At 33.2% G+C, this 11,877-nt stretch overlaps 3 protein-coding genes across 4 annotated transcripts in view; all 3 read right to left on the bottom strand.

The window, feature by feature from the left end:
• LOC106111347 overlaps positions 1 to 1,225 on the bottom strand; it is a 3,300-nt gene extending 2,075 nt beyond the window's left edge. The window contains exons 1-2 of the mRNA XM_013293389.1: positions 1,080 to 1,225; positions 505 to 668 (exon numbers count right to left, since the gene is read on the bottom strand). Coding sequence (XP_013148843.1) covers positions 505 to 668; positions 1,080 to 1,124 — 209 coding nt within the window. The 5' untranslated portion in view covers positions 1,125 to 1,225. The remainder of the gene's footprint in view (positions 1 to 504; positions 669 to 1,079) is intronic.
• Positions 1,226 to 1,448: 223 nt separating this feature from the next.
• Positions 1,449 to 7,340, bottom strand: LOC106111277. 2 transcript variants are annotated; one of them, XM_013293306.1, is made up of 7 exons: positions 7,247 to 7,340; positions 4,611 to 4,727; positions 4,181 to 4,425; positions 3,605 to 3,845; positions 3,066 to 3,245; positions 2,134 to 2,205; positions 1,449 to 1,676 (listed from the first exon to the last, which is right to left on the bottom strand). In XM_013293306.1, the coding sequence occupies exons 1-7, from the start codon at positions 7,286 to 7,288 to the stop codon at positions 1,482 to 1,484; spliced, it is 1,092 nt and encodes a 363-aa protein (XP_013148760.1). In that variant the 5' UTR covers positions 7,289 to 7,340; the 3' UTR covers positions 1,449 to 1,481. The 2 variants fall into 2 exon arrangements, with proteins under 2 accessions (XP_013148760.1, XP_013148767.1); XM_013293313.1 differs by lacking the exon at positions 2,134 to 2,205.
• A 1,882-nt stretch (positions 7,341 to 9,222) lies between these two features.
• LOC106111059 (electron transfer flavoprotein-ubiquinone oxidoreductase, mitochondrial) overlaps positions 9,223 to 11,877 on the bottom strand; it is an 11,110-nt gene continuing 8,455 nt past the window's right edge. Inside the window, exons 13-16 of the mRNA XM_013293028.1 lie at positions 10,916 to 11,023; positions 10,271 to 10,384; positions 9,758 to 9,832; positions 9,223 to 9,406 (exon numbers count right to left, since the gene is read on the bottom strand). Coding sequence (XP_013148482.1) covers positions 9,318 to 9,406; positions 9,758 to 9,832; positions 10,271 to 10,384; positions 10,916 to 11,023 — 386 coding nt within the window. The 3' untranslated portion in view covers positions 9,223 to 9,317. The remainder of the gene's footprint in view (positions 9,407 to 9,757; positions 9,833 to 10,270; positions 10,385 to 10,915; positions 11,024 to 11,877) is intronic.

The raw sequence follows: 11,877 nt of genomic DNA on the forward strand, positions 1-11,877 counted from the left end.
CTTAGTAAATTTTAAGGCTATTCCAAATATTACTGTTACAAATAATTTTAACTTTAACGGTAACCGGCGATATGGTGCAACTCACCCTAAGAGATATCTCGAAATCGTTAATACAACGATGAGTAAATTTGTATTGCATAGGGCAGGGTTATTAGTTAAGGTTACTAATCTTACTCATATTATAAATGCGAGAATTTAGAAGGCTGGATGTTTGTTAGTGTTTGTAGCCTAAACGGCTGAACGGATCTCGATAAAATTTGGCACAGACGTAGATTATAGTTCGGAAGAACACATAAGGTACAAACTTTTCTTGTAAACGGACGGAGTCCGAGCGAAAGATAGTATACTAAAATTACGCAAAAAAAAAAAACAGTTATAGAAGAGAATAAAAAATATGCGAAACGAAATGTAGAATACTTAGGTACTAAAAACATGCTAAAAGAACCTTAGCATGAGTGTATAAGGCTTTAGAGGTCTATCAGTAAACGTTTATTCAATACTTACTACGGCATTATCGCATAAACACGTCTCACTATATCCCTAGGTGTGGACTTGACTTTACTGCATGTATCGGCCATATCATCCTGCCGCTTCACCAGCCTGCTCTGACGCCTGTCGGTGGTTGCTGGTTCTGTTTGCGCTAGCCACACTCCAAACACATTTGACGTCTATAAACGAGAAGGTAACATCTGTGCATCTGAAGATGTCTCATACGAGGGAAAAGTATTATTTGGACGAATGGCCTCGCTGAGATGCAGCGACGCCACAAAAATTATGGTAGTAATCCAGAAAGGAATTTTGATCGAAATTAAATTGTAGTTTTTTTAGAATTTCTACATTCGTTATAATTTAATATTGATGACATTATGACGGCTGTCTTACTTTGTATTCTACCCTCATTGAGACTGATCTAAAGGATGTTTTGATGTTGAAAACGATTTCATAACCTGTCTCAAAACAGTTGTATACTCTGTTAGGTTAAGATATTATTTAGTAACTATCACGTATTAGTCGCTTGATTTTCTTAGTATAATATGAGCTTAAGTTATTTTAAAGTACTTACAAAATTGTTTACTTACCAAGAGAACTAAATAAAACAATAAAACACACGATCGTACCCCCATCGCGGTAATTTTATTTTACTCATGATATTAACATTACAATTTTAACATTTCACCTAACACCAAAATATAATTAAAATACTTATAAAATTACAAAAACGACATGTTAAATATATTTGACTGAAGTCAACATGATTGTCAATCTGACAGCGGTCGTGTGTAAAAAGATTAAAAAATATAATCTTTCGATCTGTCAATTTTTTATCTGTTCTAAAAATCTGTAGTTTAATTTTTGATATTTTTCAGTAAAAATCAGTGATAAAATTATTAAAACGAGAGTAATAAAAATACTAACAGTCTGGTCGAAGTTTACAATAAAAAAACAAGTAAATAGTAACAATGAAATTACGAAAAATTTTATTAACAACACAAGACCATAACAGTATGAACCATAGCTAATAATGAAATCCACCCTTTAATAGCAACTGCATTGCTCTTATCCACTTCGACTTCTTCTTGGCCAAATGAAATCTGCTGGGCTTGGTCTAACACAGGGGAACTTGGGTATTCTGGTTCTAGACTGGGCTCGGGCTGTTCTTGGTCTTCTGGCTGCTCCTGATGGTGTTAAAGAAGTCAAATTTAGAAAAAAACATAATTTATATGTTTCGGGGCACACCCTTGATTAAACAATCGCACAAATGTTGTGCGATTGTCTTTTGTTTCGCAGCCAATTCAAATATTTATGCACAACTAAAAATCGAGTAGTGTGCGCACCTCCATATAAGCTTAAAGAAATCAACGCACGACTAAACAGTTGTGCGATAGTTTAGTCAAAGGTGTGGTTACACTCTTAGACATAAAAAAATGAAAATCAAAAAGCAAACTAATCACTAAATTATATTTTACTTTCCCCGTTGACAATAAGTTTAAAAAAGGTATCAGGTTCGAATACAAGGGCCATATTTAAAAACAATAAAAAAACAAAACAAAGTTTTTCGTTATATCCGAACCTAACCTAACTTATCGCACAGGGTAAATAAAATAGTAATATCAGATTTGAATGAATCCTTACCATTTCTTCGCCACTGGATCGAGGCAGTTTTGCTAAAATATCACCCTTCTCATTAGCCGGAGATTCTTTAGGCTGTAAGGAATACATTTATTGGTTGACCTTTTTATAAGAGAAATGACTGTAGGATGATGTACAGTAGGATCTCCTTATTCGAGGAATCCACGTATTATGTTCCGAAATTTACAGCAACTAGGAATAGGCGGTTTTTACGCAACTACAATATTAATTGGCAGTAATTCTTTTTTAATTCATTTGATATAGTAAATATTTTGTTGCCCGCGCGTACTAGAATCGCGAGTAAGGAGATTCTACTGTGTTTCGTTTTATTTATCAAAAACACGAGGTATTTAAGCAACTACATATTTCTTTTGGTTGTTTTTTCGTACAAAGGCTCTCTTACCTTTAACGAATTCTTCTAACTAATATCAAATCTAAATACAGCAGTTATGTATAAAATAAAAAAATCCTTTGTGAACCCCCATGCGATAAGTTAAGTGGTTGGATGGGAGCGTTAAAAAATCTATAGCAATACTTTCATTAGTAAACTCTCGGAACTGTATATACTTAAAATGAAGACTTAAATCAAAATAGTATAGGAAAACTGTAACAATTGCTTGCTCTTCTAACACCTTCATTATGTCTGCTTCAGTTATTAACTCATCTCATCATCATTTTTCTCCTTATCTCACTTCCATAGGGTGCCGACCCTTGCGCCGGCAACAGGTTTTTGCCCTCCAAATAACTCTATCATACGTCATCTCAGTCATCACTCCCTTTTTGATGTTCATCTTGATTGTATCCTTTCACGTAATCCATCCATCTCTAGTTCTACCTCTACCGCTTTACCTCCACACTCATAACTAATACTCCTTGTTACATGCGCACTCCTTAAAACTTCCGTTATCTACTACTATAATTTAAAAAATGGTTACCGTAGTATCAATATCATTCAGGGGGGTAATTTCTTCTGTTTGCTTCTGGAACATGTTGAGCGGCGTCACGTTTTGAATGAACTCTTCCATGATAAACCTCGCCCGCGCTATCACGGGCTCGAGTACGCGCAAATGCTTCGCGATATCCGTCGGTTTTGTTGATATCAAGTATTTGTTGACCTGAAACAAATTTACTATTAATGTGGTAGAAATATCCAAAGAAAGCATCTCATGATGGACTTCTTCTTCTCTAATAACAATATTCCACGGTTTTTTGCAAGTAGAGCTACATTAAGTTTTAATAATTAAGACACTACTGCTTAGTTTATAATATTTACTGCTTGCTTTTTTCTCTTTTCCGCCGACACGGGAATAGGATAAGGTAGGGGAGATGACTGCTTTTTTTCCTACTTTCCTCTTCCTATAATTAACTCCGTTCTTTCTACACAATAGTTAGCAATGCAATCTTATGACTCTTAATAATGCATAACATGGTTATCTTCCTTCAACCAGCATTAATTAAAAAAAAAACTGCTTACTTTCAAAAGAGGACACCATCCATTATTCCTTGTCGTACTGGTATCAGTAACTAACATCCATACAATCGCCAATATCCTCGGGAAGGTGATGTGTGGCTCTCCCATCATCATCATCGGCGTCTTTACTAAGGATTCAAGGTCAGGCTCCGAGTCCAACATCGACGTCTCCACTAGTAGCTTTGTTCGTACAAGCACATGGATCAGTTCCGGTACTAAAACACCTTCGTCTCCTTCTAGGTTCCTTAAAATAATCTTTAATTCAAAAAAACACAGGAATTCATTTTCGATACTGTGGTTACGAAAACGGAAAGAGCGCTTCTACCTATCTTTACTTTTTTCCTAATGTACTCTCGTTCTGTTTGTTTTAAATGTTGGTAACTTTGAATCATTTGATTGTAACAAACATTACTTAAAAAGAAATGACATAAAATGTCTAATTGCTCGATTGTCACTTAAAATACTACTACTACTAGCAACAAGAAACTAATTGCCACACTTTTAATTGGCCACTAAGAGATACCATTAAGTTTAGTTTAAAAAATAACCAATAAACAATTGAGTGCGACATTAACTTACTTGAGCAATTCCAGCATCAACTTCCCCACCTTACCGGACGAGGGTCTCGGGTAGTTAATACATTCGGTTGTGATGATCCTAGCTGGCGCGGAGGGCTCCGTCTCGTAAGCTGCCACTAGCTCACGTTGACGCGAGTCCTCTGCCGCAAGCCAGTCCAGCGTCAACGCAGACCGGTATGCTTGTATCCCGGAAATTGTAATCCGGGTGACATTACCTGGAGCGTAATAGTAATCTTCCCCCTGAACCTGGAAAAAGAAACTAAAGAAAGTAGAAGATAAGAGCTCTAAAAAACCTAATTGTAACAATTTTGCTTCTAATATTTACAAGTAATCGTTGTATAGTCGGTTCAGAGTTACATGAGTACACACGTCTAGTGTCTAGTGTCTGTGAGTATATGGCAGTCTTTAAGAAAACGAATGTTGGATCATACCGTGCGCCGGGATTTGCGATTAATCAATTTGACAGGATCAAGACGTCTCGAATCTTCGAAGACTAAATTCTTTCTGGTCGTTGCCCATTTCTCTCGAGATGATGCGTTATTTGCATTCTGTTCAGAATATGAATATCGTGTATTGACTACAGAGATGGTTAAAGAAGGTATTAATTCCTGTGAAAATAAACTAGAGAACGTTTCTTTCTATCTAAAAATCGATTTCAAGTAATGTAATTTTAATTTAAAATGGAATCGTTTAATGTTTATTGTATAACAAAGTAAAATAAATAATAAGCACAAAAGTGGAACGATATGAGCCGCTTGAAATTCGAATTATATTACGTTTATTAAAAACTTTTTCAATTCTATCCGCCTCGTGAAAGTGAAGCGAAAACTCAAATGAGTTTTTGATATTTTATATTGAAATTGAAACGAAATATGTTAATGAGACGAGATAAATCGCTTTTACGACATTCACTGCTTCACAATAAAGTATATGCAGATATAGGCATTTATTGCTTACTTGAATTTTTAATTTTTTCCTTTTTCTCGTTTGTTTCTTAAATTATTAGGCTATTAAACAGAGTTACTAAGAAAAATATAGCGTAATATTTAAATTACTTACTATTTTTTGTATTAAACCGAGTTCTCTTATTTCACAAAGTTTTAAGGTTCCGTTAAATAAATTTCTATCATAAAAATGTTAAATGGCCGACCCCAAAACAAGGTAAGCGTAAGTCTTTATTACAAGAAAATATTTCAAAACAACTTGTTTCCGAGTCGGCTCTCGCGCAATTTTCTTAAATTTAATTAAGCCCAAGTAAATTTGATATTAAGACGTAAAACATTAATCTTGTGAAAGTTTTACATTGGGTTTTTTAGTTGGTAAACAAACGGATGTACAGATATTGTATTTTTTATGGCTATAATTTTCCATTCATAATCTTTAACAGTGGTAGTGCCCGCTTTAACATCTTAGCACAAATGGGCCGGCACGCCCGGTGTAATACCACGACCACACAGAAGACAGGCGTGAAATGGAAGCAATTCCGTGTTTCGTCTGATGAGTGAATTTAAGTCCCTTTCTCTTTATCACCCTTTTCTTATAAGGAGAGGATGGGAAGGGGAAGTGGATTTGACGGTGGAGGAGATGCATAGGAAGGGGAAATATCCTCTTTATGTGCGTCTCCTCCTCCGTCATATAAGGGTAGGCAACGCATCTGCAATTGCGGATGTCTATGGGCAGCGGTCGCTTCGCCATTTTGGCTGATTCAAGTGGCCGCTTGCTCGTTTGCCACCTTATGTTATAAAAAAAAAATCTTTACGAAGATTTGCCATAGTATGTAACTCTATCAGCCGTCATCTCTGAATTCACACACTTAAGCATATCCTCTTTCACACAATCCACACATACTTTCTTCTCCTCTCGACCTTTGTAGTCATCCACATTCAATCTTTTCTCTATATAAGTCCATATTCTTCTTTTGTTATATATTTACTGACATCATTCATCGTACTTATCTTACTAATGTTATAAATGCGATAGTTACGATGGATGGTTAGATTGTTAGAATTTGTATCCTATACTGCTAAATGGCTCTTGATGAAATTAGGCACAGGTAAAGATAAAGATGATAGTCTGGAAGAACATATAGGCCATTTTTTTTTTAATTCCACCTGAACAAAACGCGGGCGAAAGCTAGTTATCTGTGGAATTTAAAAATGGATGACTGAAAAAAATTACCCTTTCCGTTGACTTTAAATTCATTTTTTATTCTCAGCTTTTAAACAACGGAAGGATATTTTATGTTTCGAGACTCGAGGAAATTACAGTCTCCCGCAAAAAGTCCGCTGACAATTTTATGAGGCTGAAAACTAAACTGCCCCTGACTAAGGGGAACTTTTTATATTTTACGACTTTTAAAACTCCTTTTTGTGGTTTCATTTTTAAATATTATATCTACTAAGATATGACTTTCAATTTTGAAATAAGGTTCACAAAATTAAAAAGTCGTATATACATGTATTTCGAAGCTAGCAGGCTAGCAGTTTATGGCAGGGTTGCTGAAGTTACCATTTTTTTTATAACTAGCTTTCGCCCGCGACTCCGTTCGCGTGGTCATCACACTATGTCACTAAGTAATCATACCTACATTGGTAGGTTAAGATTCATTAGTGTTGTCCTAAGTTCAACGGAGTTAATCTCAAGTTCAGAAACGCATTTTATGAAGTTATTGACCCAAATTAATAACGAATGGTTTTTATTAGTCCAGTAGTGAGTAATTTAGTAAAAAATGTCTGAAATACACAATTATTTTAGCCAACATCGAGAGTATTTTAATCGAATTAATAAAGGTTATCAATTCAATTAGTATTTTTAACTGCTAAATTACTTTATAATGGACTATATTACTGACCTAGGGAAAGCCCAAACCAATTAATAATAAATACTGGTTTTTTTCTTGTAATTTCTTAGTAAAAATGCAATGTTAAGTTCTAAGATAAATACATATTTAACTATTTCTAAAGTCACTATTATTTGAACAATAGTCCAAATAAATAATAGAGTACTTAGTAAACAAAGATGAACTGTTAATAGGTTTGTCTTTTACAGTAAAGTAACTAATACATACCACAGCACATAACATGACGACTAAAAATATTAATAAAATCATTGTAAAAAACTTGAAATTTTAAAATATCGAAAAAATGTATCCTGACATTATAGGCAATCTGTCAAAACTTGAAAGAAGTGTCAAGAAACAGATTGTCTTTATTTCGCAGAATAAAAATTAATGTAAACAATTTGAACAAAAAATTCACTGATGAAAATTAGATTATTATTATAAGAATACAGTGTTTTTTCATCATTTTGTTCCTTATCCTACTCTCGTAGGGTCGACGCAACAGGTTTTTGTCCTCCACATAACTCTATTATACGTCATCTGTCATCACTCCCTTTTTGACCATGTCACCTTTTACGCAATCCATCCATTTCTAGGTCTACCTCTACAGATGTACCCTTCCACACTCATAACTAACGTTCTCCTTGTAACAGAATACGGAATTCTTTAAGGTATTTTAATTATAAAAAAAATGTAATTTATTTTTTTATTTAATAGTGCAACATGATTTTAGCCTATTTCCACTAACCTAATAACCGCGCGACCAACCTTACAAGTGGAAATAAATCTTGCTTGATATAAAAACGTCCACATTTAGTCGCTTACTAGATATTATCACTCGTCCATAATAAAAACACAGTTCATTATAAATTGATTTATTATCATATAAAATCAACACTTATTCTAAATAGGACCTTATTTCTATAATAAATATAAATCAATTTGGACTACATACATTCCTATGAACACACGTCAGCACCATAATGAGATATTTATTGAAAATTGTAAATATATTTAAATATTTATAAAATGATATCAAAAATATTTGAAACGGAAAATGATCATCAGTTTTTAATGTCTATTTTTTAACTATTAAAACATGTATCGACAAAAACAGTACATATCAGATATAATAAAAATATACAAAATCCACTTTAATATTGTATATTGTTAGCAACGTAAATATTCCATATATAACAAATAATCCAAAATCAGTTTCACAACTTACAGTAATATTTACATTTTGATTTTACATTATATAATAAGAAATAAAAAAAAATCATAAAATATTACTTTAAAGTAAATTTAGCTGCAGAATAAAACAATAAGATTCGAATTTTTTATTATGAAAAATACACATAAAACATGATTTATAGCAATGTAAATAGAATGAAAACCGGTTTTTACTTAAAAAATGAACGAGACTACAGTAAATGACTATTTGCATATTTCCACTGACGTATACAAAATGTCAGTCGCGCGACTAACCGTTTAGTGGAAAGTCACTTACGGCCGAATACTGAAACGAACAATCTGACAGACGTCCAAATTTTAATGGCATTTGTATAGCATGGCCATATCAATCAACTTTTAAGAATTCTTTTAAGAATCTAGGATCCAAATTTCTATTTTTTGTTGAATATTGATATTTATACAACAGTGTGCATATAAAGGTTAAATGTCGTTTCAATATTGTGCCGTATACAAAAATATTTCCAAGCGTATATGAGGTACAAAATGTACTTTTCAATACATAATTTACTAAAAACATAATACAAAATATTTTAAGATATAGAAGTTTTAAGTTTTTTTTTTATATCATAAGGTGGCAAACGAGCAAGTGGCCACCTGAAACCGCCAAAATGGCTAAGCGACCGCTGTCCATAGACATCTGCAATTGCAGATGCGCTGCCTACCATTATACGACGGAGGAGACGCACATAAAAAAGGACATTTCCCCTTCCTGTGCATCTCATCCACCGTCAAATCCACTTCCTCTTTCCAACCTCTCCTTTTAAGAATAGGGTGGTAAAAGGAAAGGAACTTAAATTATGCCTCAGGCACCACACTCATCAGACGAAACACGGAATTGCTTCCATTTGACGCCTGTCTTCTGTGTGGTCGTGGTATTACACCGGGCGTGCCGGCCCTGCAGTGCTAAGATTTTAAAACGGGCACTACCACTGTAAAAAACTGTTATCAAGGGTCTATGTTATAGAGGTTTTGGGCTCTGATGGGAAGGGAACATATTATTTTTTGAAGTTAAAGAGGTTTTTATGTTGCCGAAGTTCTAGTGTATTTACATTCCATTGTACGCGGGGCCGCCGCCTCCTTCAGGGACCACCCAGTTAATGTTTTGTGAGGGGTCCTTTATATCACACGTCTTACCTGGGAATAAAAACATTTAAATTTTAAAACGAAATTAAAAATAAATTCCAGTAATAAATATAGCCTATATCACTCAGTGATAAATTAGCTGTCGTGTGGTGAAAGAATTATCGAAATCTGTCGAATAGTTTTCGAGTTGTTTCGTTACATACCAAAATACAAATCTTTCTTTGTAACATTTGTATAGAAGACATTTGAGTTGGCACGTCGGGGACAAGTGTACAATTGTGCATGACGTGCCAACTTGAATAACTCTAATTTATTATACGAATGTTCGGAAAATTCTATTAAATGTACTTTTGAGGTTATAAGTATTTGAATTATCAAATAAAAATGAATAAAAAAACTTACAATGAATACAGTTTTGCGCGTTGATTTGTAATCTCTGTCCATCCCCTGTCTCCATTGGTACAAATTCATATACACCTGTAATTAAAATTGTAAATTAACATTACATACACTAGCTGTTGCTCGCGACTTCGTCCCGTGAAATTAAAAATAAAAATTATAGCCTTTGTTACTCAACGATAACTTAGCTTTTTAATAGTGAATGAATTTTTGAAATCGGCCCAGTTTTTGAGTTATTACAATACATACAAAAATACAAATCTTTCCTCTTTATATTAGTATATAGTAAATAGTAAAAGTAAAAATTACTATAAAAATAATTCGATAACATTTTTTGTCGTTGTAAAATTTAAAACAGAGATAATTAAATTGAAGTTTAACAATAATAATAAAACATTATTTCGAGAAATCTCATATTTAGTTAGTAAAAAGTCTTGACTAGTGTTAGTTAATTAATTAGAGAAACGGTTTTATTTAATTACACAATGTAAGCTTTATTAGGTTTTTTAAAATCACCTGCGGGACAGAATCTTCCTTCAGGACCATCAAAAACTGATAGATTTGTCTTAACAGGGATAGAATCATCTTTTAAAGTTAAATGCGGAGGTTGGTCCGCCTCGTGATTAGTACCTGAAATCAAATAATCTTAATTATATTACTAATATAATAAATGCGAAAGTTTAGATGAATGGATGTTAGAATTTGTAGCCTAACTGCTAAACGGATCTCGATGAAATTTGGATATAGATGTAGAGAATAGTTTCGTAGGTTTTGTTTTTTTCTTTAATTCCACCTGGAAGGAGTCGCGGGTAAAACCTAGCGATAAATATTTTAAAAAACTAGGTTTTACTCGCGAATTTGCTGCACGGAATTAAATTAAACCTAATAATAATTATCCTAATGTTGAAAAATATTTTGTAATGAGTTTTGTAGGTTTTGACTTATATATAAAAATACAAATCTTTACTTTGTGCAATTTTAGTATAGGTTGCTCACGACTTAGTCCGCGTGTAAATAAAAATTGTAATAAATATAGCGTTACTTTGTGATAACGTTGCTATATATTGGTGTTTTTTTTTAATCAGCCCAGTAGTTTTTGAGTTATTTCAATACATACAAAAATTCAAATCTTTCTCCTTTATATAAGTATAGATAACTCACCGGTTAATGCGACGGACGATAGTAAATCAAATGTAATCACTCCGTCTGGTTTAGGATATTCAATTGGCTTGAAATCTTTAGCTGGTTTTAGTTTCGAATAATCCGCACCTGAAATACAATAAAACAACAAACATTAACTTTAAAAATTATCTATACTAATATAATAAAACTAAACACATGTTAGTTTTGTAGGATATCAACAATAATTTGGGAAAAAGTCATGCGGATAAGGGACAGAAGCAAGCTGACAAGAAAGCGAGGTTACCATGGCAACGGTAATTGTTAGCTATAGTGTGTCTATATAATGGCAAAGATTTTCATTATTATTTGTGCTTTTGAATTTTGACATATGGAATAGAAATACTAATGGAAACAATAAAATAAAGTTTCTATGTCACATGGGAATAGCTTCTTACTACTTAATACTGAAATATACGAATGTTTATTTCACCATTTCATGGGTGTTTGCTAGATTTTGTAGTTATTGTTAAACGGATCTCGATGTTTATCATAGACTAGCTGATCCCATGCGACTTCATCCGCATGAAATTATTAAAAAATCATTTTATTGTTCACATTTGTCAAATTATCATTTGCAAATGTCAAAATGACATGATATGACAAAACTTGGCAATCTTACTTCCTTGATGTTGGCAGCAACTTATTGTCTCTTTCCCACATTAGGGTTTTTATCCAAAATATTTACCCCTAAGTTTAACGGCGTATAAATATATAGCCTAAAGCGTGACTTAAGTGTAGGGCTTTTTATTAAAAAAGAGTTACTTCGAAAATATGCTGTAATTGCTGACATCATAGGCAACAAAGAAGTATGTGTTTACGCTTTATTATATTAGTATTGATAGATGACACATAGGCTACTTTTGTATTTATTTTTAATTCCACCTGGCAAGCTAGTCTAACTAATATTATAAATGCGAAAGTTTAGATGGATGGATGGATGG

The sequence above is a fragment of the Papilio polytes genome, unplaced genomic scaffold (assembly GCF_000836215.1).
Source record: "Papilio polytes unplaced genomic scaffold, Ppol_1.0 DF824382.1, whole genome shotgun sequence".
NCBI lineage: Eukaryota > Metazoa > Arthropoda > Insecta > Lepidoptera > Papilionidae > Papilio > Papilio polytes.

What these genes read in the sequence shown, in the direction of transcription:
- LOC106111277 (XM_013293306.1), bottom strand. Translation starts at nt 7,288, where the DNA reads ATGATTTTATTAATATTTTTAGTCGTCATGTTATGTGCTGTG. An exon ending in TCGTCATGTTATGTGCTGTG is followed by an intron (nt 4,728 to 7,246) that starts GTATGTATTAGT and finishes TATTCTGAACAG; the next exon opens with AATGCAAATAACGCATCATC. An exon ending in TTGATGCTGGAATTGCTCAA is followed by an intron (nt 3,846 to 4,180) that starts GTAAGTTAATGT and finishes GATTATTTTAAG; the next exon opens with GAACCTAGAAGGAGACGAAG.